Below are 27,613 nucleotides of genomic sequence, written 5' to 3'. Positions count from 1 at the left end.
AGCATGAAGGGCAGTAGGGTCTGTAAGCCTGAGATATTTGATGCCATTCTGGAGTGAGACAAGCAACCCAAAAGCCTTTTACATCGACTGTGGCTGAGGAAAAGAATTGAGTTGGCAGCAGTCCTACAAAATGCGTGTTGCTGTGTCACAGCCAGCTGTCACCTTACTTGTCCTTCAGGCTGCATTATCCCTGTTGCAGCTAAACTGAAATACTGCAGACGATACCAGAAAGGGGAGCTCTGCTTCCCCCTCACCCTGCACCTGGTTGTAGATTCTTGGGGCAGCAGCAGCAGCTCTGAATCCTGCTCCCAGACTGTACGAGAGGGAAGATTTCTGAGAGGATTGGCTTCACTAACCCTAAGGGCAGGGCTCCAGTCCGTCTGCTGCCCAAAGAGGACCAACCTGAAAGTGCAGAGCTGTTGTCCTCACTGGGGACAGCCCAACTTCCTAGGCACGCACAGCAGCACCCACGCACCCCAGTGTGGAGCTCAGAGACCTACCTTGCTGAAACCCAACTTGCTGAACACAAAGGTCAGAGCAACACATCACTGTCTCCACGGCATTCCTTCCCACAGCATGCACCTCGCCTTTCATTTCTCTAGCTGCTGAACCTTGCACTTCTTTCCCTTCGCACCTGGGAGTAACTCAGGCTACAAGCAGATTTGATGCCTGCTGTCCTCTCCATAGACCTGTGCTGTCTCTTTACCAGTCACCTTTACAAGACCACTTCTTGATCTCAAGCAGCCAAAAGAAATCATCCAAACCCCTTTGTTCTGAGACGTGGCTTATATCAACTACTCCCAAGGCACCCTGTCCCCGTGGGGATGCTCTGCCCTCAGCTCCCCAGCAGCTGGCCCACATCAGCTCCTGGAAAACAACTGTGGGGACTGCCATGGCAACACAAACCCTCAGAGCAGGACAGTCACATCTTGGTCAGTCATGGCCACTTTTGATGCTCTGATTCCCACCGTACAGATTAAAATACATAGCACCAAGATTGAATTAGGAACTAACAGATGTTGCTACAGAGAACTGGAATTTACAACTCCGTTTTACTTTGCTGCTCGTTCTTCTTCTATTTCCTCCTGCCCCTACCCTTCCACATAGTTTAAAGCCAATATATTATTAGTTGCAGTATTTCAGATTCAGATTACACACGTGCTTCAGAGCAAATCCACATCAGAGTTTTCTACACTCAGAAAGATGTTAAGATTCTGCATTGCCACAGAGGAATGCTTATTACAGATATCTGCACATCAGTGCATAAAAGCTAGCCCATAAGCTGCTTCTGTGAAGCAGTGAGTTAACATCTTGCACACTCCACATGCCTGCCTATAACACCTTCCCACTGCTTCAAATGAGAAGCTCATTCGGAGACAACTGTCATCTTTCACTTCTGCTTTTTTTTTCTCCTGAAAATGAGCGCATCCTGGAGCAGACATCAGCTCCTGCTATTTCTCACTGAGTGTTGCCCAGCAGCCTGTCACAAGTTACTTTTTCTACACTATTAATGCATCCTAAGCCAAGAATAAAGATGCACAAGGGCAAAGAAACAGGTGTTTGGAAAACCAAAATACATTTCTTTGGCAGCATCTATGTTAGATTCTTTCAGCTAAACCTCTATACCCTCACAGGCACCCTTGCAATTGTGCACAGATTTTTGATGCAGCACGTAAGCATGAGAGAGTTCATTTTTTATTTCCCAAAAGATAAGCCAGATGCCTGGATGCCAGATACTTTCTCTGACTCTTAAAGGACCTGCTAGGAAGGGAAAAGGGAAGAACAGGCTTCCCCATAACACACACACACACCCAGCCTGGCCAGCAGGACCGCTGGATGACAAATGCATTAATTTAGGACTCAGAAGATCAGGTGCTAACCTTAGCCCCAGCCTCCCTTGCATGCCTTTAGCAACCACATCATCCTTCTGGGAGGAACTGGTGGTCATTACCAAAATGCCAGGAAAACAAACAGGAGCTTCTTTGATGTTGAGCCACAGACACAGGGTGAAAATTCCTGCTCTGCTGCTGGTTGGATCTCCTCGAGAACTTGAAGTGGTGAATCAGCTCAGTTAGCTCAGCATGGCACTGAGATTAAGCCATGATACAGGGTGACTGCGGAGAGGTACGGCGTCTCCAGAGCACATCTTAGCACTGCTACACGCTACTGTACTACATTGATAAGCAGGGTATAGGCTGTGCTATCGGGATGTTCTATACCCACTGCAGTGTGTAAAACCACCTCAAAGTTCAGCAAGCCCACTCTGAAGGTCACAGTCATATTTCAGCCTCAGCATGGTTCCAGTGGGCATCACAGCTGAGGACAAGGGCGGGCATAATGGCAGCCAGTCATCACCAAACTACTGGAAGCGTGACAATGCAGATGTTGCCTGTTGCTGCCAGAGATGTCACTCCTGACAGCTAGCAAGCTTAGCAGTGTGCAGAACTGTGGTTACAATGCTTTTTTAGCACCACTCCCTTCTGCTGGAAAAAGAATGGCACTTTGTGCTATGAGCAACCAGCCGGCCTGTAGGTGTAGTTTGCTACTGGGGTTCTTTGGGACAGCTGCTTTGAGAGACTCTTGCTTCATGCATGCTGTCTCCAGGAATGGAACCCACCCAGCTGTCAGCTTTCACATCAGACCATGGACTACAGTCTTCTAAGCTCCAGCTGCAGCTTCTGTGCCAGCTTGCTCAGGGGCTGGCAAAGCAACTGCTATCAGCAAGGCAAGATATGCAGGAAAATGTCACATATTTTAATCAAAAGCAGAGAAAGCTAATTTAAGAAGAAGCAATGGGGGGAGGGGCAAGCCAGCTTTTCTGTAAAGCTTAGTATGATCCCAGAGATGAACTAGTTGGATTAGCTACTTAGCAGCAGTGCAGTTTAAACATCATGAGGCTCAGGAAAGGAAGCCTTTTGAAGATGGGAATAGCATTCCTGAATTACCTGCTTTCTTACCTACTGGGAGTACACTTGGGCACTCTTAATCTGGGAAGGCACCAGCTCTTCTTCAGAGCTCATTTGATGCAAATGCATAACTACTCCCCGAGCCACACCCTACAGACCATGAATTACCTACAACACTCAATTTATTTGGCAGCATTACAAATGAGCATCTTTTTTGCCCTTTGTGTTTCCCCACTACTAAGCAACAGACAAGATGACTGCATTCCTGTGGGAAGGAAATGGCATCATGGAAAACCAGTGAAGGCTATCTCCCTTGCAGGGTATAGCCATGGTTGGGCTTAACACAAATGTTTTAAATGCCAGGAGCCTGACAAACTCACTTGAAACACTGGTGTTTAAGTTACATCCCTCATAGTAAGGCACTGACACAGTTTGGTCAATTCCTCACCAACTTTGGGAGTTGCCCCCAGCACAGGAAGGACATGGAGCTCTTGGAACGAGTCGAGAGGAGGGCACTAAGATGATCAGAGGGCTGGAGCACCTCTCCTAGGAGAAAAGGTTGAGGGAACTGGGATTGTTTAAGAAGGCTCTGGGAAGACTTCATTGTGGCTTTCCAATACTTGAAGGGAGCGTATAAACAGGAAGGGGAACGGCTGTTTACATGATTTGATAGCGATAGGACAAGGGGGAAATAGTTTTAAAGTGAGCCAGAGGAGGTTTAGGTTAGATACTAGGAGGCAGTTTTTCCCCCAGAGGGTGGTGATGCACTGGAACAGGTTGCCCAAGGAGGCTGTGGATGCCCCATCCCTGCAGGCATTCAAGGCCAGGCTGGATGTGGCTCAGGGCAGCCTGGGCTGCTGGTTGGCGACCCTGCGCATAGCAGGGGGTTGGGACTGGATGATCATTGTGGTCCTTTTCAACCTAGGCCATTCTGTGATTCTACAACTGCATCAGGCAGGCTTGCAGAAGGCCCTGCTCAACAGGTCAGATTTGATGTCTGATTTGATGCAGCAGGGGGCTGCAAGGCATTATTAACAACAGTGAGACGAAGAGGAAAAAAAAAACCCAACTTTTTCTTAGCACTAACTCTGTTTTTGTTATATGTTCCCATTAGGCAGCCAGCTCCCTGTGTTCTTGAACGTCAAGGCCGTGGCGCACGGGCCCGGCTGGCCTGGAATCTGGGCAGGTACAAAGGCTGCCTTGAACCTCATAGCGAGCGGCCAGTCACGATCCACACTACTCCCAGCCACCAGCACAAAGGGAAAAGGTGAGGCAACTTCTCCAGTGGAATTCAGACCCCCGCACCACGGCTGCAGTAACCTTATCTGCAACCCGCAAATGGAAAGAGAATCTTGCTGGTTTGGAAATGTACGAGTACCAATATCACATAAAGCACAGCCACACAAGTAAATGTCAAAAGAGTTGCACACTGTAGGGAATCAAAAACAGTTTAAAAATGTGTAATTCAAAAGAATTACAGTTGTTTTTCCCTTCAGCTTTGACTTTAGGAGACTTAACCTCCCTAAGAAACTTTACAAAAAGAAAAAAGCAGCAACACTCCTATCCAGAAGCACGGCCTCAGACTTCTGAATCAACCCGTATTTCTGCATCCACAAACACTTCTCTTCCCTTAGGCTTACTGTCGCAGTGGGAGGCTCCTCATGGGAGCCTGCCCTCTCTCAAACACCATTTTGTTAGATCACAATGGAATCTCCGAAGCTCCAAGCAGACGAAAACCAGTTTATGAGATTATATTTATTTTTAAGTGCTTGACTGTCACTCCTAAGCCCTTTGGCCTTGTGTTGACCTTTAGGATTTCTAGAGAAGATGCTACTTGTACTACTTAAACTGTTTTAGCTCTGGGATTGTTCCAAACAGACAAGTGACCGCAACCATTACGAGAGTAATTTTCCAGCATGTGGATTACTAGCATGTGGCCACTTAAGCTATTTTTATATGGGATTGGAAGCCTTACAGGTCACAGTCCCATGGTTTATCACTCAGCTGCACATCCTTTATGTTCAAAATCCCATTTAGCGCTCTCAGTCCTGCTCTCTCTTCAATTGCATAAACACAGAAAGCCAAAGAATACAGTGTGTGAACAACGACTGGAAACTCTGCTGTTTTATAGGACTTTCTCATTTGGTGAAGAGGGAGAAAGACCGCAAGGTATTGGCACAAGACTTGGTTGCAATACTGTTCATATTTACTTATGTCTGCTATAGCCTTCAATTCCTCATTACATATCATAAGGAGAATCTCCTCACTGGTTCTGCAATCCCCTTCACCATCTATTGAAAAGAAAGACGGGTCAAGTCAGTTACAAGTGACATTAATAATTTAAGTTGTGGATTTTTTTGTTTGCCTTCGGGGTGTTTTTTTTTTTTTTTCATTTGTCTTTTAAACAAAGCATAGAACTTGTTTTAGGGTTGGGGAATTTTTGAGATCTGGATATTATTTTCTATTTCACAGTTGTCAGTTTTAAAGGCTCTTCGGCTGTCCTCTTAGGCACACCACAAGTATTTATTAACACAGCTCTCCACTCTCTCCCAGTGTTTGGCCATCTTACACTGGTCAGTCTGTATGCCTGCCTCTTGCTTATCTTCCAGACTTCCATACCATGTGAAGACTTGAAGAGACTGGCTAAGTGTCCTTTAGAGAAAAGCAGAGCTTGCTGACATGAGCAACAGCAGAAATACACCGTGTGTGTGTATATATATAAATACACATATATAAATATATATATAAATACACATCTTTAAATAGTTTATATCAGACCAAAGAAACTTCATGGGACCATCCAAACTCTGAGTAGAAGCCAAGGTTCCTGCACTGCCCAAACCATAGAGCCAACCCAAAGATCAACAACTATCCAAGACATCAGAAATTGGATTCTCTCTCATTGCTTTTCTCCTGCTCCTAGCTGAGGGGTCCTGCCCCTTCCTTCACCCTATCCTAGCATTTACGTGAGTCAAATTCTACTTGTTCATCCAGAAGAGGAATCATCAACATTTTTTCAATTCAGGAAAACTGCACTTGCACACAGGTCAGCCAGGGAGCTCCAGAGCATGTGACAGCAGCCTGCAGATGCACCTAGCATGACAGAAATAAAAGGCTGGGCAGGGTAACAGTGTTTTCCCCATGTTAGAGTGGTTAAGTATTAAATTGCTGCAAGAGAAAGTCTCACTTAAGCACAGAAGGAAGGCAGCTACACAATTTGCCAAGTGGAGAGCTAGACTAGAGTTTCAGTTCACCACAACACTATCATTTCAATGTACTTTTCAAACTAAAAAAGAAAAACAGACACCAAGTTTAGTTAATAACTATAGAACATCACCATATGTGCAGACATACAAACAGGAGTGGTAATAGACAATGCAGCAGACATTTCCCTTCACTTCAGCTGTGTGTATACAACCATTTAGTATCTTTGACCTTAAACAGGTAAGTACATCTATTTCCAAATGCTTCCAAGTTGATGTTTACTGCAGTCAGACCAGAAAGCCAGAAGATATATTCACAGCACTGCAAATGTCCTTGATACCAAAGCGTGTTTTCTTTCTTTTCTTTTTTTTTTTTTTTTTTACTACTTTACTCACAATTCTTGTTAGCTTGGTCAACAAAGCAAATCTCTGAAATGTCAGTCTACCAGAAGTGCTTACACACTGAAAGCCCCACCTGTTCAGAGATATTGAACATAATTCCAGTTGATCCTCTCATTTCCATTTTTACTTGATAAATAAGGAGTTTCCAGTAAGCTGCAGAGCCTGAAGTGTTCTGCAGATCCCAAGCTTCTAATGTCCTGAGCTGCTCATTGCCTTCTAGGTAGCATCCAGCTGACAGTTTTAAAAGGAGTAGCTTTCACCATTAAAATTAGATGGATGCTGCATGTGCTTACAGTATGGCTTTTTTCAGTCTAGAGTACTAACCTGAAACTTTGCTCATGGAGTTTGAGAAATTGAAGACTACCTTGTTTAAAAAGAAAAAATTCATTTGTTTAAGCCCACCAACTATCTCATTTTCAGGTACACACACAGTGGCACTTATTTTCTGTTAGACTGAGTGATTTCAAAATAGGAAAAGGACATATAATGCAACAGTGGCATTCTTCTGACAGCTCTTTTCACACGCATTTGAGCTCAGTGCCAACCACACACGTGGAACCTCTGAAGAAGCTGTACTAACAGCCAGAGTCTTGATTAGCTGCAAGGAACAGTGCAAAGCAAAACTTTGCCAGAGTTCTTTTCTTACACATATAAACAGAGTAAGGCTTCCAAAGCTACGAATAGTACTTATGTTTCAAATCTTGGAAAGCCTTCCCGCTGGATGATTCTTGCAACTCTCACTTATGTCACTAATAGGTAATTGGATGCACTGTTAGCCATCAGTTACAAAAACAAGCACAACTTCTTCAGAAGTCAACTTGAAGAAAGAAGATACCAAATACCATTTACATTAATTTCAGAAAGTTTATTGCACCAAATGCAGCAGAGAAATAGACCAAAGTGGTAATGTACATAAACAACTATATGAAAAAAGCCATCAAAAACATGTAGTCTGACATCTGTATTCAGTCATTCCTAAATAAAAAAAAAAAGCTTGTGCTCTCCAAACATGCAAAATAGCAACACATGTTTTTATCTATATGGAAATCCTACTGTGTATGACAAATTAGCATACTCAATATAAAAAAAAAAACACATCTAGAGTGCATTCAGCAGTTCAGACTTCGGTTTGATCCGGGTCTTCTTAACTCAAGTAGAATTTATACTTGAGGAATAACTGATCATTTTGTGTAAACTATATACAAGAGTTCGATGCATCGAAAAAGGCTTTTTGACTTTTAAAAAATGCATTCGGTAGGGGGTGGGAAAGTCCAATCTGTTACTCTGAAGATGTAACTAGAAATATGAGTTAAATAATTATAGAGTAAGTATGCGTTTGTTTCTTTTGGGGAGAAGACAGTTGCATACGTTAGATCAGAAAATACTTATTTAAATTAAAATAACTCAATCTTGGTACTGTTTTAGGTTAAGGAGCTCATTAAGATGCTACGAAATTTAGTAGTTCATTCCTCCCCTCTGTGTAGCAATGCTGAGTCTTGCCTGAAAAAAAAAAAGAATACATTCTGAAATTGCATTGTGTAAACTGCATTTCCGTGGGATTCTGGAAAGAGTGTGCACTCCCACTTAAAGTATGCATTTATTAAGTTTACAGAAAAACCTACATAATACTGATAAAAACTTTGGAGTATTTGAAAACTAAGCTACATAATCAACTTTCAGCTCCTCTGTACATTCATATCATCTCATTCAATTAAAACAAAAACATGCCCTATAAGATGTCTAACAGCGCCTGTGAACACCTACTGCCCCGTCATGCCATACTACATCACATAAATGGCAAGATGCTACCAAAAACAAGTTAAAGACTGAGTCAAAAAAGCCCTAGAAGGTGGAATCCCATCAACTGAGGTAGTACCTTTGGTGGAGGGGAGAGAGATGTATTTAACTTTCTTTAGACTAAAACCTTTTTAACGGTAATAGAACAGATTTCATGTTGATTTCCCCCTCCCCAAACTAAAACTGTCAGAACAAGGTAGTTCTTCATATCGTTTCTGAAGAGCAGCAAAATGTTGGAGAAAGCAGCAAGAACTGTCAAGTTTTAGCCTGGGCTGAAGAAATCCAAGCACTTTGTCCATCAGCACACATGCCACTCCTAGATTAGTTTAATATCTTGCCAAAAAGGCAGATTTTTTATTTATTTTTATTTTTTTTTAATAATCTGTGTAGTAAAAATCAGATGTTACTTGTTATGGTATTCGCCTTGAAATCACTAAGTGTGTTCTAAGGAAGTCAAAGTCAGCCAACTATGATAGCAAAGGTGTCTCTGCACACTTTGAAAAACTGTCAGTCTGTTCAGATAAAAAGCCTACCAATGCCTTAGGAGAACTGGAACCGTCTTTTAATAAATTCAACTACTAATTAAGAATGACATGAAGAAGTACATGAGAATTTTTATATACACTCAGGGAAGGAGTTTCGCAGTCCTACACACATGCACCCACACGCTCCCCATACAGGGACAGTTCAGGAATACACAACTTGCTCTATGGTTCTTACTTTGTTTTGACCTTGTGAAATAGAATGAAATCTGCTAACAAATAGATGCAGAGAAAAACTTGCCTTCCAGTAGATACAAGGATTCACAGACCAAAGATATGAAAAATTTGCTTAATTATTTGCAGCAGGAGTAGACCTGAACCACAAAAAGATTTTAGCTTCAGTAGGCTAGAGACAAGTCTATGAAAATACAATAAAAGAAACATCTGGAATGTCAGATCAGAAAGCCAGCATACAAGGAACAGCTTTAGAATCTTTGTATCAGAATATTAGGTATCCCTCTACTTGGAAACAACCCCTCTTCACAGTAAGTCAGCCTACCCATTTCCCCTCAGAAAGCAACACGAGGTTAATCAAGACCCCAGTCACGTTTAAACAACTCACAAAATGAACATTTCAGAGTTTCAAATCATTTAAAGTTTACTGTAGAAAAGTCCAAACATCAAGGTAGTATGAAATAAAACCACTTTTAATAAAAGTGCATCCCTTCAGTGTTAAAAATCTCCAATCACCAATGAGGACAACAAATAACTGGTGACCAGAAGTTTCTCAGTTTGCTATTCCCAAACAACTGTTTTGCCAGCGACTCGCTTGCAAGCTGTCAATTTCAGACCTCATTCATGCTGGCTCAGATCAAAATGGTCCAACATTTATTTTTCCTTTTCCTTAAGAATGCTTTTTTTGATTTCTTTTCTCTCCTCAGTCTGGTCTGTAATTTCACATCTGGCTCAACAGGGCTTTATGCTTTTTTTTTTTTTTTTTTTTACATTCATGTTATCACCAACATGAAAACAGTAAAATACAAAATTTCATTTTGCTTTCTAGAAATATAGAAGGCCAGTATCGACTCATGGAGAAGTAGTTTCTGGTCTCAAAGCAGTTAATCTACTAAGGAAAGGCACCTGTATGACAGTTTAGGATTTCTGTAGAATGAAAAAGGGTAATTGCAAACATTCATATTAATATCAAATACCAGGGGGGGGTTTGCTCTCTACATTTCATTTGACTTTAAGCAACGCTCACCTTTTACACCTAGTATGACCAACTAATAACCAGAAAGAAGTAATACTTTCGACTGAAGGTTCCATAAAGATTCTTCCCCCAGTAAGATTGTCTTCGGTTGGAGCCAATTGTCTGGTGTACGTGCGTACACGTGTGCACTACAGCACTGGTATCATACAGAAGTTTGTCAAATTCATACTCCTCAGGGATAGCAATACTTGATGACACCAAGACACAGGTTAAATTCATACAGAAACTCAAAAAGTTATTGAAGTTGCATCAGTAACAAATGTAAACTTGTAGCAGAAATTCCATAAGGCTTTCCTACAAAAGAATCTCAGAAGTTCATTCCATTTTCGGGGTAGAATTACTTCTAGTCATAAGCCATTTGAATGCCTCATTAAAAGAGAAGCAGTGGGAGCTTTCTTCATTTCTTGTCCTTCAAGGAAAAAGTCACATCACCTCACACACACCACTATTTCCAGATAACATTTGGCTGCTAAAAACAGATTCCTTTTCTGAGCTGGTCACTTTTACTATATAAAATCATGCTTATGCTCTGCAGGAAAATCATGTTCCATCAATATACTTGCGTATAGGAATGCTATATACATAGTTTACAGCTTTTCCTCCCCAGCAAAGAAACATACACCACACCACACTCAGAAGTACAGTGTGATGAAATCCTTTCCAGCCCACTTGTTCTTTAACTGTTACTTCATGGTTTTGAGCAGCGTTTTGGATGGCAGCTCACAGTCTGCCACATAGTGTTAGCTTTTGTCCTTTGATTAAAAACAAAATGCAAGGATGCAGTCACTAAGTCAGAAGAGAGATTATAAGAAACACCTGAATGCCTTTTATGTTATGTAAACTGATGTCCTCCAACCAAACATCCAGCTGAAATTGGAATGGAAAGTGGTAGAAGATACAGTTATCTGCTTTTCTCAGTGTTCCCATTTACCAGTGTTTGGCACCTCTGTTCCTCTTCCAACATGCCCGTATTCTTTATTTTAAGGGAATGACTATCCTGAGATTTTAATTTATAAGAGTATCTGAGCAACATATGGGGAATGAGTACTTGCTATAGCAGCCAACAAAGGCAAGTCATTGGATTCAATCCTGGGGGAAGAAAAAAAAAAAAGACTTTAAAATATACAATCACTTTCACAAAAGAGTAGAAACAAGAGGATATTCCTCATACAATTTAAGGAAATTCAAAGTGTCTTACTGTAACCAAGGCCACTGCTTAGTGATTTGTTCCTAATGTATCAACAAAAGCATAAGGTACTTCAAAAAACAAACAAGAAGTACGTTATCATTTGAGTTAAAAAAACAAAAAACAAAGTCTCCTTACTTAAAGCTACACTTCTCAGAATGAGATCTTGAACAGCTGGGATAAAGACAAATTAAGTTTTAACCGCAGTACTAAAACTATCTTCTGAGAGTGTATGTTCACTTCTTGCCCCTTCCTCTCCTCCTGTTTTCACAGCAGGTGCATCCTTAAAGGTTGTGCTCCACTCAGGTACCATTTTTGGATGACCTCACAGTAACCAAGTCACAAACTTTCTTCATTCTTAAGATTTAAGAATGACTAATGATTAAGTCTTGACTTGAACTGTCTGCTGATTTTCAGATGGCTCACTGGAAGTTATTTCTACACTTTTAGACACGTGAGAGAAGGGGAATGCTAAGTATGGAATAAACAGCAAGTCCCCATGGGAACAAAATGACTATTTTCAGAAACTGGAAAGGAAAATAATTGGTTTAAGTTTCACCATAAGCTAGGACTGATATCTACAATACTCACCCTAATACAATTCCTAGTTCTTTTATGTGCACTCTTGTATGTCCTCGCAGATATTCCGAAAGCATCTTGCTTTTGAGATACATCTCTTGTAGTCTATCCTCAAGATGCATTATGCACTGTAAACACACACCAAAAACTTCAGAATGACTTGAAAAACTGCAGCATCACAGAAATTAGCTAAAATAATACACTGACATATATTAGCAAGAACACGTCAAAAGTCCCCTCTCCAAAATGTGGAGAAGGTATGTTACAGTTCTGCTGGCAAGTTTAAAAAAAAAAAATACACTAGCCTTTCTCACCTAAAGGAATTGGAGCATTTCCAGTTTTCTTAGGAAGCAAGCTTGTTGCAAGAGTCAAAAAGAAACACCCAACACAACCAGTTCCCCTCAAAGTCAGACACAGCATTTTGCCAACCTGGTTTTAAACAGGCCTATAGACAATTAAGACAGCTCATTATGTATCTAACTTTAAGACATTAGAGACATCTCTTTACTTTGAGGCTGACAGAACACTGGAACAAGTGGCCCGGGGAAGTTGTGGAGTCTCCTTCTCTGGAGATATTCAAAACCCCACCTGGGTGCCTTCCTGTGCACCTTGCTGTAGGAAACCTGCTTTATCAGGCAGGTTGGACTAGGTGATCTCCAGAGGCTGCTTACATGCCCCTCATGTTACTGTGTGATTCTGTGATTCATAAGGTGAGTAGATAGGATGCCTTATCAGGTATTTTGCACCAAAACACAAGGTAACTCAATTCAACATATTCCTTCTTCCCACAGGGATGTCCGCTTCAAAAGAAGTTAAATTAGTTCAGTTCTCCAAGCTCCAGAAGATGAAAACAAGAAGCACATGCAGAACCTCCTATTATCAAATACATAATCATCCAGCAGGTGGAGACTGCAATTAGAAACAGCAGTAAATATCTTCAGGCTATCGTCCTATGTATAGTTTAAGTTCAATGGAAACCATAAGCATTAGAAATGAGAACCTGTGAAAGCAGTTCTGCTAATTAAATAAAAAAAATAAGAAAAAAGACATACTGGTAAGTAGCCTATTTTTCTGATGGTCTTGAGCAAGTTAAAGATTCTTAAAGATACTGTGAATTTTTATCAGGTCTTAATTGTGAAATGCAAAAAGACATTTTTATCAAATGCATTCCATAACAGTAAAATAACAGCCACTAGTAGAGGAAAGGCAAAATCTTTTTGACAGCAGTTTGATCTGTCTGTTTCAAGCCAGTTTTCACCCAAGCCATTCTAATTATAATAGCACTCCTGGATTCTAGCCTAAAGCCATTCTTATCTTTTCCACTACAGGTAACACTAATGCACAAAGCCTGTTAGCACTTCCCCAGTGCTTCAAGAAGACATGCTGCTGGTTCCCAGAGTAGCAGCTCAACACACTTCAATTCCAGTACACTAGAACTAAACAATTACAGATACTCTTTTACTTTGAAGTTGAGGAAGCACCTAAACAAGACCTGCACATTGTCTTAAGAGAGATTCTTTATATAAAATTATCTGTTACTCCTGAAAGCTAAAAGAAAATACTTTTTTTTCCTTTTGATCTCAATCCATTTTGTTTAAAAATAATCATGTAAGCAAAGTACAATAAATAAGTCATAAGTCTTTTTTTTTTCCATTATTATTTTGACATTCAGCTTTCTCTGTGGCTTCTCACTGGTTAGATGAAACAAAAAATTGAAGACATTTAAAAACACAGGAGAAGCTTAAAATGAGCTGGAAGGAGCAGGTGAAACTTTTGACGTGCTGCTGACAAGCAACAGTTGCAGTATCTACTACCCTCTCCCCTTGGTATACTGCAAAGCTCTCTACAGGACAGCTGCCAACCTCAAGCACCACCACCCGTCCTTCATTCAGACTCAGGTTGGGTTTTGACTACTGCTGTACCACAAAAAACTTAAAACCTATTATGTGGAAAGTAACTGCAGGCTTGTACGCTTGCAAAGGAATCTTCAAACATACAGCATCATGTAAATGTTTGATCTATACTAGTACTTTTGTCAAAATTTAAGTCAGCGTGACCATGATAAAAGAGCCACGCTTCTCCCCCTGGAGTTCAGTGGACCACTTCTCCATTCTTTCACTATTCTGCTCCTGTTGGCAAGAATCTGTACATTGGTGCTTCTGTCAGATTGTATCTTTAATGCAGACTACAGAAAAATTACAAGCTTCCATGATTGGAAGTCATTTTACTGCGACTATTCGTTTAAAAAGGAAATAAAAATACTCCACTTCCTCAAAGCTTACAGAAATTGCATATAAGAATCCCAAAGCAATAATGGAAAAAACATTTAGTTGTAGAACCAACTGATGAGTTTCAAATTGCCAGAAGGTAAGGTGCTCCTAAGCAAGCACTACAATTAACCAAACCCACAAACTTTTCAGTGCCCAAAAGAATCCTGAAAGGACACTTATATTCACATTCTTGGTCCTAGTACTTGGCTTCAAGAACTTAAAGTAATCAATACCACTAATTTTATCCCAAACAGTGTCAACTAATACTATTTACAGCTGTTGATACTGAGCTCCATCATTCTCTTCCATCTACTAGCCCAGTCATTTCACAGGCTTCCTACAAAGAAAGCTTTTCAAGGTCTCTGCTGTAGAACAAACTGATTCTGCTTACTTAAAACTTAAACGTCTACTACTTAAACACCTAATCTTCCCCCAGATACAATGGTGTGTTTAAAACTGTATTATAATTATTGCAGTCATACTTGTGGGTAATTTGTTGTTTTGGCTCATTAGAGCAACTCAAGAAGAGCTACTTATTTGCTTTGATGAACTTTACTACTGAGGACAGGAGAGGATGCTGTGGAAAGAGCATTATGCAGTATAAAAAAAAAAACGTACCTCTGATGCAACCCATCCAACTCAAAGGGTTTTCAGATTTCAGTATCCTCCCAGAAATCCAGTGGGAAGCATGTCAGCAAGGTGATCTGAGGCAGGATTGGCTGACAGAGTTGCCTAGAATATGCATGAAATTGAAAGGTCAGGTAAACATGCACAGGTATACATATTTGGAGGGAAGAGAGAAGGCATCCTCTCTCTGTTGTTTGAAAAAAGAATTGCCCAAGAACAGAAAACTGTATGGTAGAAACTGGCTTAGGTAGACAGAAGCTTCCAACAGTAGGGAATTGAGAAAATTACCAAAAAAAAATCTAAGTCAAATTTAACAACCCTAATCATAAATTTTAGCCATGCTAAAATTGCCTAAGTAACTTTAGTTCTGTCACATCTATTTTGGAGCACTTGATTTTAACCTATTAAAAGTAAATTAAGAAAACCAGTATGAGTAACCAAACTGTAGCATGTCTGTGGTTTTTTGTTTTGTTTTGTTTTTTTAAATCCGTTGTATCAACTTACCTAGATCAACAAACTAATACCTGGCAGGATCCAATAAAACACACAGCATACAAAAGTCTGCACTTGTTAACTAAGCTAAACAATTTTCATTAGCTTTGGTTTTCAGCAAAGTAATACTTACAAAGTCAGCTGGGAGGTTGAGTTTATAAAGCTGTAAAATAGACTGCAGTAAACTGGATACTTGACTTGACACCAAGACATCTTTGCCTAACTTCATATTGTCCATCATTTTTCTCTGGCTCGTAGCTACTTGTACATTCCATTTATCTGTGTCTGCAATAATACAGACAGCTTCTGCTATTGGTTCATCTAGCACTGGATGCTGCAATAGATACAAGACGAACATTATGCCATACTTCCAGACACATTTCCACAACTTAGTTTGCTGCTCCACTTTTATTCACGTTGTGCCAAGGGATAATGAAGTGATCCAGATGAATGTTTTTGTCCAATAGGATAATTCTTAACTGCTGTGTAAAGAAGCAGTGAGCAATCACTAGACAAACACGTAAAATTGCACACTAGATGTTACTTTAGTGAAGGATTTGGGTACAAATTAATCCTTTGGTGTACCTAAGAGTAAGAATATCACAAAGATCTTATCTACAGTCAACTAACTTTATTTTTTTAAGTCAGTCATTCCTGCTACAGTCTAGTACAACACAAGCTTCCACAAGACTTATCTGCCTTGCAACAAATGCCACTCAGTGGCAAGCTGAGATGTTTCCAACAACTCATTTAACACCTTCATAAAATACTGGAGGATAATTGTCTCCAATTGTGACTGAAAATAAGTGGTTTCACAGATTTTTTTCCTCGTAACTTCAAGCTGCAACCATTTTTCCCTGTGTTTATCTTTTAAGGGAAAACTGAAGAGAATACAAGGAAAAAAAAGTGATTCTTGTGTGAATGGGTTTCCCACGCAGTGATTTAAGGGGCTTAATGATGTGTCAGGTGTGGCTGTTAAGAACTAGCAAACAGGAAAAAAAAAAGCAAGTTCTAAAGTACAAAATACCACGTTTCTGGAGCTTCTCAGTAATATCAGCAACTTTTACTGTGACTTGGAGCAGTAGTTGAACTCACATGCATTGCATGAAGTAGGTCTGCTAGTAGACACTGCTTAAGTTTTTCATCATTATTTACTCCATGCAGCACTAGATCAGGCACATATGTATGACAGTAACCACCTAGAAGCGATCTGCCGAAGTTTTTCACACACTGTCTGCTGACTGTGTTTGATCTGAAATTAAAAAAAAATAGAAAGCAGCTAGGATTTTCGCTTGACAGACTCCATTCAGATAAGAACGTTTGATTAACCCCCCTCCGCTTGGTTTTACTGCAAATGTTCATCAATAATTGTACTAAAAATACTGTGAATCAATTACTAATTACTCTTTGAAACCATAATTTTGTTACTTATGTGCTGTATTGATTCCTTCAAATTTCAGAAAAGGCAAATCTACATGAACTAGAACTTGTGGTATGTATGACCCCTGTTTAACAAGCTTGCTAAACTTGAGTTCTCAAACTCAGCTCAAGTAGCAAAAATCTTTCTAGCTACATAACATTCACCAGGAAGCTCCATGTGCCTCTGTAAAGCTCAGAAGTTTTCAAATGTGATGCTCTTATTCAAAGTTGCATTTAGTCATCATCAGTTTAAACAACATTGAAGTTTGCTTGTCTTCAAATAGGACAAGACTACACTAAGTGTTTCAGGCAATTAGCCTCATCACTTTTATTAGACATCTGAAGAACAGCACTGTCAAGAAAGTTCACTGCAAATAACAGCTTGGTCTTGGTCATCTTTTTGAAATACACTACCTGTGTCTGTTACGGATTTGTTTGCAAGCAACTTAACATCCCAGCAGGCTTCAGACTTGAAATTCTGAACACCTCTGACGTACCAACAACTTTTGACTCCCCTCAGTTCTAAGTTAATTAAAACTCCTTTACCTTGGTAAAGGAAGTTCCACTTCTGCAAACTCTTCAAGTCGCTTGCTGACGTTATCGTGACGCACTTCATCAGGAATACAGCAATCACCTTCTTCATCGCTGGCTCCAAGAGCACTGTCTGAACTCTCATTCCTTGGAATGTCCCCCTCAACTCTGAAAGGGGTTTTTCTTCTAGCATCCCCACAGGGGACATCTTTAGCACCTAGTTTAAGGGACTCTTTTTTGACAGCAGAATCTACTTCTACACAGCCAGGTGAATAGCCCTCCAGATTGCCAGAGCATGAAGTTCTAGTTTCTTTTATGCTTGGCAATGTTACAGTTTCTACGTTATCAACTGACAAAAGTAGTTCACCTGGAACTGTGTTCTCTGAATTTACTTCAGTTCCTGTATTTTCCATACGTTGGTTATTAAGCATACTCCCCTGCCCCTCACAAGATGAGATCTGTGCGTAACAAATACTATGCTTACTGTATGGCAAAGAGGCAGCTTCACAGCTTTCTTTTTGATTCTGGGAAGCATCCACAGTCAGATTTGTAGAACTTGAGGCACAGTGTATTACCTCTGGATTTTCTCTCAATACCTTCAGATTCTCTTCCATTTCTCTCCTTCGAGTTTCTAAGTCTGACTCCGGTGATGCAGAGCTTCCAATCCGAAAGGTGACCTTTTCTAAATGTGAACTCCTGTGGCCAGACCTTTCAGGACAAGGTAAGGCAGACGACCTACTAGACAACTGCTTTTCCACTTTTCTATCATTCTGCTTTTTGTTCTTCCTCACATCTGTTAAATCCTCCAAATTAGATGGTTCTTCAAAGTGGTAGGGCACAGCTCCTGTATCAGTGACAGTTCTTTTCCCACTGTCAGTTGCTCCTTTATGTAAAGTGCTAGTTAGACAGTCGACAGATGTTTCAGAATTCTGACTGACTTTTCCTATTGTTTCTTTCTTTTCTTTTGAAGAGGCTGGCACAGGGTAAGTGCCTTTTGGGTTATATACCCACTCTGCAATAGTATGGTTCTTACTTCGATCATTTTTTGGAGGTAGGATTGGAGGCACAAGAGCAGGTTCATTTTTGACAGTGACGACGACATAGTCAGACTCTTCTATCTCCCCTTTTTCTAGTGCAGTTGTTATCTTGCTTCCATTTAGCACTTGTTCTTCTTCTCCAACTGCCTCGCTCCATGTCAGCTGATTTTCCTGTAGCTCAGAGCACCGAATGAAGTAAGTTAGAACATAGAGCAAGCGCTGTACCAACTCTTTACGCTTCCCAACAACAACAGTTCGAGTCAATCTAACTGGAGAGCCTATGGCACCATAGAGATCACCTAGACAGGAAGATAAGAATTTCACATGGAATTCATTTTGAAACAGCGTTTGCTACAGACACAAACTGACAGTTAATTTATTTCATGGTCATTTGTAGGAATCTAAAGCACAGAATAACAAAAGAAATCCCTTGACATTTCCCACAACTGGCTCGCATCCAGAAGGTTTTTGCTGTTCTTGTGAGGGTTTGGCTGTTATTATTCAGTTTCTTCCTGTTCAGATTTTTATTTATAAAATGGTTACAAGATATTATCATGTAGAAATTGACATAACAGATGGTGAAGAAGGAAAAAAGTCTCTTTCTGAAGCCAGCTATGCTATTTCCTAATTTACTGCTAGCTATTTTTTATTCCCCTCATATAGATACTTTGTTTGATCGCAGTCGCTTTTTCTTCCCCTTTCTGTTAAACATACAAATTCTCATATAGATAGAGTCTATATCTTTCAGGACTGAGATATAAAAAAAAAGAGAAAGATCCAGTATCAGTTTAATAAATGAGATTAAAAAAATTTAAAAAAATAAAAAACCCTTTCCTTATTGGGCAAGGCACACGTGCTTCTGTATGTTAGTGAGGTTGACTCCAAGTAGGAACCTTTTACTTTGGCAGAGAGGAGGACTAGGAGATATATTTACTACTCAAAACACAACTATAACGTGAAAGGGGGGTACTAGGACATAATCTGAAATAAAAATGCTAATTTCATCCAACAATCTGTTATATTCTACTTTCAATGCCTTTGTTGTGAAGACGTATTTATCTTCCAGCTGCCTATTATATTCTATCAGCTGGAGGGTTTCCACTCAATGTTCTGAGTGAAGTAAACATAGGCAAACAGCCAATAAGGCAGTTTTTGCACACTCTACTATAGATACAGATGAACTCAAGATATGTCCACTGCCAGGTTGAGTTAACTTGAGTGCATCCTCTAAATGTCTTGGTTCAATCTAACTGGCTGTTAACACCAGCAGAAGGGAAATTGCTACCAAAAGCTCTGTTTTCTATAGCCAATCAAAGCGTTTACATTGAAACCAAGTTTCTCTAGTTTGGGCTTTATAAGCTGCAAGCTAACTTAGATTTCTCTAAGTACTAAGCACTTACCGAGGCTGCTCAAATGTTCTGAACCAAGTATCCCACCAGAATTCTTGTACAGACCTCATGAAAGCACACTAAATGAAACCTTTAAATGATACCTTTAGGAAGATTTCTACCAAGAGCAAGAGGAAATTTGGTTTCAACATGAGGAAGGTAAACTAGTGAAAGAAAATGCATGCCTAACCTCCTAACCTCCTGTGAGCCATAAAGAACTCAGAAGTAATAAGGCCCCTGACTTCATTCCTGCAGGAGAAGCATCAATGAGACTGTCTTATTTCTAGTTGTACCAATATGTAATTGCAATCAGTATATAGTGGGAACATAGCTTTGAAGGTGGAAAAAGCAGGTACATAAATTACTTGACAAGAAGTCATTTCCATTTTAAAGCACTATGCCTCATGATTTTTTTTTCCCCCTTTCTAAAGAAAGAGACCAGCAGAGGGCAACATCTTACTTCGCACATCAGTTACTGCAACCACTTGACAACAACTTCTGGGCTTTGAAAGAACAAGACCAAGTCAGAAAGCATTTTGAGAATTTGTCTGGGCTGGTAGCAACACACAGCTTAGGAGGGCAAGAGGAAGAAACGATTTCTTGACAAGTCACCTGTCGTACCTCTGGGAGTCACCATAAGACCTACTGCCCACTTCACACCTCCACTTCAGCTGGTTTGTTTACTTCCAGGCCTGGCTCCACCCTCAACACCCTGAGCAAGTTTGTCTTTTTCCTCCCTGGGAAGTCTAAGCCATTACTACTCCGTGTTACCTTTTAAAGACATGCTAAAACAGGAAACAATTCCACAACTAGGTAACAATTCTTAATTTCTCAATGACTGCAGAGAACTAAGCTAGACAATAAGCAAGAAAGAGCTGGTAGCTCATGGTGTGCCCATGTGCGACTTCATATGCCAATACAGTATATCATTTAAAGCTAAGGCTGATCTGATGCAAGATTCACACCTGTTGCCCAGACCACCAACAATTCTGTTGCCCACCAGTATTTTCAAGGTTTGATCACTGGCAGCATTATTCTCTCAGCTCTCTTTCACCAACTTGTTTGACATAATTAATCCCCAGTATCAAGATAATTTGTAAGCTGTGTTATGTTAGAGAACAGAGTGAGGAGCTGGGCATTAAAGAGAAATCCTATCCCAAGCCCCATTCCTGTAACTCTGAATGAATGGAGGCACTGCTAGTTGCTAGACTTTTACTCTGCTTCTCGGTGTCCATGCTAACTCTGTGAAGAAAAGGGGAGCCTGGACAGTCCCAACTGTATTCTCTCCATCCAGCCCATTTCCTTTTATTCTTCCCAGGCTGCTCAGGTCATTCACAGCACTTGCAGCCTTCTAAAGATGTCTAAAGAAGTTACCTTACCAAGCAGCGTTACCGAGAACAACAAAAAAAACCAGGCCATACTAACAGATGTCCAAATACAACTTGCTTAGCTTGATTCAAGGCATCTGTTTGTAACTCTGCCCAGCTTATACCAAAGAAAATTAGCAAATGTGATCCAGACTTCTATTACCACTCAAGTTCCTGAAGTCAGTGGCAGAGGACAGCAATGACAATGAAGCTCAGCCATAGTAGTCCAGGTTTAGCCTGAGAAACAACATCTGATTTTAACACGAGGAATTCACACTTCCAAGTAGCTTACAGAAGAGGAGTGGATGTTAGTTACAGAGAAAACTGAAGCGTTCAAATTTTCACTGACCAAGCTGTGCCCAAAGAGGGTTATATGGATGGGATTTTGCCAGCATGTTCACAAAGTGCGAAGTACGCTTCTCAGAGAAGGCCTTTATAGGAGGATGGTCAACTGGCATTACTGTTGGGACCCAAGCCAGATGGTATGTCAGCACTGCAGTTAACAAAGCAGCAAAGAACCTAGGAAAAATAAGATAACATGACCAAAGTAGCACTGGCAAAAGAATATCACACATTAAATGCTTGGAATATCCACATGCTCTGAGAAGCACACGAGCTTTCAGGAAATATCGACAGTGGGAAATACAGAGTGGAAGAAAGCTTACTGATTTTTGTTGATCTGTTCAATCAGAAATGTAAATTCTTTAAGAAAACGCTGGCATAGCTGGTTCTTTTCCAGGGTACTGGACATCATATTAAGCCACACTGGCTCTGCAATCCGTGGAACAGAATATAGGTTCCAGATGGTAATTCTGCTCAAAAAACAAAGAAATCCCCCAAAAGTCAGGTGTTAACATGTACACTTCAAATTTGCAAATACAAGTAGAACATTTTCTCTTCTGTTGTCCAGTGCTTTTTATTTATGTAAGAACTAGGAGACAGAAAAGGTGTTTGCCTGGAAAACATCTCCAATTACCAGTGTCCCACAAAACTAGTCTGTTCAAATCTGTGTACAAATAGCAGTGTCTTCATACAAATCACATCTCCTCCTCTTGCATTTCTCTGTGAATTTGTATTTAGAGAAGTGCAAATCATTTACTGTGCGGGTTGCAGCACTTTTCATTCCACGTTCTGGACTTTACAGAACCTGCATCCCACCAATGCCTTGTCTCTCTGCTGGCCTGCCTTCCTTGAAGTGTGATTGTCCCTTTCTCCATCAAGTATCAAAAAGAAATTCACAGCAACTTTCCTCTCAGTTCCACTGCCCAGTGTCTAGCTAGGAATAAACAACTGATCTGTCTGAATATAACAATCAATCCACTTGTCTGCACAGACATCAGCAAAAGTCAAATCTTGACAAAGTCTTCAAGAACTGACAATTGAGCAAAACGAAGTATGTTTCACTTTCCTTCTGGAAATGGCTAAGACAGTTTTGTTTAAGTTCTCTAAAGAAAAATTTATGCAATACTCAGCACAAAAAGTTCATTCACAATAAATTCAAGACCAGCTAAATTACAAAACCCTGCAATCAATTGCTTATGATTCAAAGTGACAAATATCTTTAGAGACGCGTGAGAACAGCTCTCCTTGTAAGTCAGAATTCCATCAACTCACCTGAATTCTCCCAGGGCATCCATGACACGGCTGATATAAACCTGCACTCTCTGGCTGGATTCTGCTATTTTTCTACATGAGATCATGGCCTTGATTAAGAGTTAAAGACACAAAACAGCTTCTTAAAGGACTCGCATTCTTCAGTTTTTAAGCTTCATAAACATGTCAAAATAATTGAGATCTAGCCCCAATTTTATGCAGCCAGTCAGGACAGCAACGGCTGCCAACCTCCCTCCATCTCATGATGAAAGACCAATCCTAGAACTAAACAAGGGGAGATAATAAACCATTGCTGATAGTAAGGGGAAGGCAGCAACACAAATTTGTTGTCACTCTTTTAGTAACAGCAGGAAAAGGATAGAACATCGTTTCCACAGTCTCTAGGGAGTCAGGACAACCTCAGTGAAATATGACTAGAACAAAAGAAAAGCCACCCATAGCAGAAAACTCTCCATTTTCATTCTGACTAGAAAGGAAACCACACCTCCTTTTCAGCAAATGCCAAATTCCAACACTGGGCACAGGCTCAAGACTACATGTATAAGGAGGGAGGGAAGCTTCAAACCACGCATCTCCCACTCTTCATCTATCAGTCTCTAGAATTCTTCATTCTGTTTGACACTTATGTTTTCACATTAAAAGAAACCAGCGTTCTGTACCTTTTCTATTGCATACTTCAGTTTGTTCATGTGGGATTCAAAAAGAGGGAAGTGAGAGAAAAAGAAATCTTGGAAGTTCCTCTGAGCATCTTCTTTTTCAGGCAGAGAGAAGATTATGCTGATGGCAATTTTTTTCCTCCGGACCATTGCAGGATTGGAGCTGCAGCTCTCATCACGCATAACTAACTATTCTTCTAGTGTACTAAATATATATATATATATATATATATTTTTTTTTTTTGGAACAGTTAGCTATGTATAGACAAGTCATTTGTCTTCTATCCTTAACTCTATACATTAGAAGGAAATTTATTCTTTGGTCTCCTTTGACTATTTATGTAAAACTGAAAAAACTATCTTAAGTATATTATACCAGTAAGTAAAACAATATTGTCAAAATTTCTTTTGGAAGGAATGTTTTAACTGAAAAACTGCTTTTAATCCACACTGAGGAACTATAAGGAGAGAACTGTAAGTAAAGACAAGAAAAAGCCACAGGAACAGAAAATGAACACATTTGTAGCAGCAGCTTTTAGAGAAGTGGCTTACTTTTGGACTTTGTGAATCTACATTGTCAGTGAGCAATAATTAAATGCTTGAAAGCTTTCAATATCAAAATTATCTTGAAATGAAACTCGTCACATTTTTAAACCACTCTGGAGCAATTATCAAGATGAAAGTCTGAATCCTAAGCTTTCATTCTAGGCTTATTCTAAAAATAAGTGCTTTCCAGTTTAATTGGTTTATTAAAGCTATATACACAAAAGTTTCTCATCACAAAGGTACAAGTCCAGGAACACAGGAAAAAATAAACAAAACAAAACCCCAGCAAAAACAGTCTGTGGGAAACTGGAGCTCAAGACAAAAACACAACCTCATTTGAACTTCATGAACTTGCATGCAGAGACAAAATTCCCAAGGAAGTTTGGAAATGATGGGTCAGTGAACATCTTAGAAACATCACAAGAATTCGTACTGCTTCCCAGGAACAGAAATTGAAGAATCGCAGTTGCCTTTCAACAAAGCAGCTGATCTAGCTTGTCTGCCAATTGACCACATGAAGTTCCAGCTACACATCTCATGTTCTGAGCTATTGGCCTAAAACATCACTCACTGAAACAGAAAATCTTGGCTGCACAAACTGAAATGCAAGCTCTGTTGTCATTGAAGTATTCAGCCAGAAACCTGCTGTTTCTCCATCAAGTGATCGTAAAACAAGTAAGTATTACAAAGAGGTCTTTTGGCATAGAAAAAAACCCCAGCCAAAGGTAATTCTAGACAATTGAACTAATAATGCCCTGTTTCTGAGATCTTTCTACAGTATGGATTCTCCATCACGGAATGAAAACAAGCTATTCCCACTAGTGATTAACAAGCCCAGTAGGAGTAGGGTAATGTTTAAGTAAGTTCTTGACAGAGAGAGTGGTGAGGTGCTGGAACAGCTGCCAGAGAGGCTGTGGATGCCCCGTCCATCCCTGGAGGTGTTCAAGGCCAGGTTGGATGGGGCCCTGGGCAGCCTGGGCTGGTATGAAATGTGGAGGTTGGTGGCCCTGCGTGTGGCAGGGGGTTGGAGATTCATCATCCTTGAGGTCCCTTCCAACCCTGGCCATTCTGTGATTCTGTGATAGTTTAGCAAACAATAAGCCCGCTTTCCTTTAAAAAATATTTTTCTAACACTTCAACACCACATTTTGTTCCTTAATGTATTAGATTCAATTATTTCAAAGAGGAAATAATTTATTTCCCTCTCAATGTTTTAACTTCTTCTGCATATACGCATAACCTTATTGCTCTAGGAAACTAGACAAAAGAGTATTTTCATTTACTGAAAGCAAAATGTTTGTTAGCTCATTCTCAACTGGAAGTGTGCTTGATTTAGAAAGCATGACTGCTATGTGAGCACAACTGCACAATTAACATTAAAAATATTTCTGCAAGAACACCCAAGAAAACCATTGAAGGGTTGAAAGAAGTCGATTCTGAACTAGGACATATTTCAAACTGGGCTTTTCAAAAAGATGTGGTTTTATTTTTGACTGACCACGTTTCAACTGGCAGCTTTCAAGATTCTCCTAACCAAAGACAGCAAAGAGAGACAAGCCAAACAGTAGAAACTGCTCGTAGTTCTCCACTAATTCCACGCTGTCTCTGGGTACAGGTAGACGAGCACATATGAGCAGATAATCAAGACTCATTCACTATTTTGCAGCTGACAAGACAAGAATGTGCTTATTAGCTACAAAAGATCTGCTGCATTCCATGCTTTGTTGTGCCACTGAGCTGTAAAAGCTAATATAATTCCAAAACAGAAGCCAATTTTTTTTTTTATTTTTTTTAATCACAGCTCTTTTCCTCCTCCTGTTTTGGCAGAAGTCACACCAGGAACATCCTGTACCAGCCAAAAGAGCCATCATGAGCTATTACTCCAAGATTTCAATAAATGCTCAATAGTCAGACTTCATCATAATGTAACATAATTAAGGCAGTGGTGTTGTTACAGGCTTTCATCTCAATTGATTGTTCCTTCAGAAACTTTTCAGAGTGAGGTCTTTTGACACAACCTATCCATTCATTAAAAATGAGTATACTTGAAATCAGGCTTTGTAGCTCACATTCAGTTAAAATCTTTCCTCATATAGGCAATCTTACATAATAAGGACAAGTTAGAATGAATTGCCAGTATTTTTTAAACCATGATTTCTCACTTAAAAGAAAAGAGGCCTAAGATCTATTTAGCTTAAATTATTACCAAGCAACTGTGGTAAGCAGAAAGGTGTTACACTCACCATCTTGGAATAATTCCATTCTCTAAACTGGTTGTCTGGCTTCGGAGCCAACGACGCTGATAGCTGCTAGAAGATGATGATGAAGAGCTTGGAGATGGAAAAGGAGTAACCAGAAGACTGCTCAGAGATGCTATCAAAAAAAGAAGGAAAAAAGCAAACACATACTAAATTATACTGAGTGCCAGTTAAACACTTTTCTTTATACATTGCCTGGGAACAAATTCACACAAATATCGTTCTTGTTTGCTGATCTTTGTGATACAGCTAGAATAGTTTTCATTTAACTCGCTGCAAGAAGTGGCACGATTACTTAAACAACTATTCTCATCTTAGGACACGACTACATGTAGGGTCGGAGATCTTCCCTGCTAGAACATACTAAAAGCAGTCTTATTCTCAGTAAAAGCATTCTGAGATAAGAGGTGCTTGCAGACTAGATAGACCTCTTGGTTTCCCAAGGTTTCTCCTCTTTCTACTCTTCTCTTCCCTTGCTAAAGCAGAAGTTCCAGACAGTTCTTTCTATGTTTATAAACTGGTAAAGAGCCTGAAAGTCATGGCTGTAAAAAAAAAAAGAATATAATTACGAATATTCTTGCATGAAGGCTTATGACAAAAGCAGAAAGAAAACTCAACAGATGCTAAAAAAGATTGGATTTCAGTTCTTAAGGTGCCTAAATTCCAGGTGATCCAACAAGTCAAAGAACTGTAACATAATTACCAAAGGAGGCAAACAAGACAAACAGCAGATACCTGACCGAGCAATGCCACTGTCTCTGTCCTCATTTTGTCCTCTGCTGGGCATATCGACAGGTGTACTATGAGCTAAAACAAACAGATCAATAGAAAAACGTTACTTAATTTGTTGCATTACTTGTCAGCATTAAAAAAAAGTTTAAGATTAAAGGTCATAAAATACTGAAGTTACATCCTGAAATGTTACTTCAAATAAACAATATGTTGGGAGCAGAGGCAGTAGCAAACTCCATGCTCCATACTCATTTAGTTTTACCAGAGGAAATGAGTTACTTACCCAACCTAAAAGTTTCTCTAAAAAGCTTAAGAACATGAGTTCTCTTTCACCAGAAATCAGATCCACTTTGAAAAAGTGGACTGGTAGTACTCCCATCTGTCAATCTTGACATTTGTTTTGTGTGCAAGATTATAATTTTACAGAAGTTAATATTACAATGGAATAGCCAAACACGAGGTCCATTAAGCTCCTGATTCACTCTCCAGGCAGTAGATTTATTAACTATAAAGTCTCACGAGTAAGAAACATTCACTTTATGTTGTGCTACGTTGAGGTGTTAGTAGTGGAGTCACCAGAATTGTAGAGCATGCAAGATTTGCAAAGGCTGTGAAGAAATGCACTGGCATTTTAGTTCACTTTTTTTTTTTTAACCATTAAAAAAACTAATTAAGCCCAGTATCTACCTACCTGCATGGATCATCATAAGCCTGTAGAAGGGCACTATGTAAAGCAGTCTTAATTTTAGGAAAATTAAAGAAACTGATACTGTAAAAACCTTAAAGCTGCTGACACTTGGGTGAAGAATACTGAAAGTCCACTGTCATATACATATATATATATATATGTC

General features: G+C 39.8%; 2 protein-coding genes across 2 annotated transcripts in view; one reads left to right on the top strand and one right to left on the bottom strand.

The window, feature by feature from the left end:
* The window catches only part of C4H4orf45 (chromosome 4 C4orf45 homolog), a 43,433-nt gene extending 30,730 nt beyond the window's left edge, over window positions 1-12,703 (top strand). The window contains exons 5-6 of the mRNA XM_019614440.2: window positions 4,021-4,173; window positions 12,617-12,703. Coding sequence (XP_019469985.1) covers window positions 4,021-4,173; window positions 12,617-12,641 — 178 coding nt within the window. The 3' untranslated portion in view covers window positions 12,642-12,703. The remainder of the gene's footprint in view (window positions 1-4,020; window positions 4,174-12,616) is intronic.
* The window catches only part of FNIP2 (folliculin interacting protein 2), a 33,555-nt gene continuing 13,303 nt past the window's right edge, over window positions 7,362-27,613 (bottom strand). The window contains 11 exon segments of the mRNA XM_010709444.3: window positions 7,362-11,149; window positions 11,838-11,953; window positions 15,348-15,548; window positions 16,310-16,466; window positions 17,180-18,500; window positions 21,306-21,475; window positions 21,622-21,768; window positions 22,571-22,659; window positions 23,230-23,431; window positions 26,010-26,145; window positions 26,766-26,837. Of these exon segments, the coding sequence (XP_010707746.1) occupies window positions 11,071-11,149; window positions 11,838-11,953; window positions 15,348-15,548; window positions 16,310-16,466; window positions 17,180-18,500; window positions 21,306-21,475; window positions 21,622-21,768; window positions 22,571-22,659; window positions 23,230-23,431; window positions 26,010-26,145; window positions 26,766-26,837 (2,690 nt within the window). The 3' untranslated portion in view covers window positions 7,362-11,070.

The sequence above is a fragment of the Meleagris gallopavo genome, chromosome 4, assembly GCF_000146605.3.
Source record: "Meleagris gallopavo isolate NT-WF06-2002-E0010 breed Aviagen turkey brand Nicholas breeding stock chromosome 4, Turkey_5.1, whole genome shotgun sequence".
Lineage (NCBI taxonomy): Eukaryota > Metazoa > Chordata > Aves > Galliformes > Phasianidae > Meleagris > Meleagris gallopavo.
Note: the sequence above shows the minus strand (reverse complement) of the source record. Positions and strands in the feature narration are given on the sequence as shown.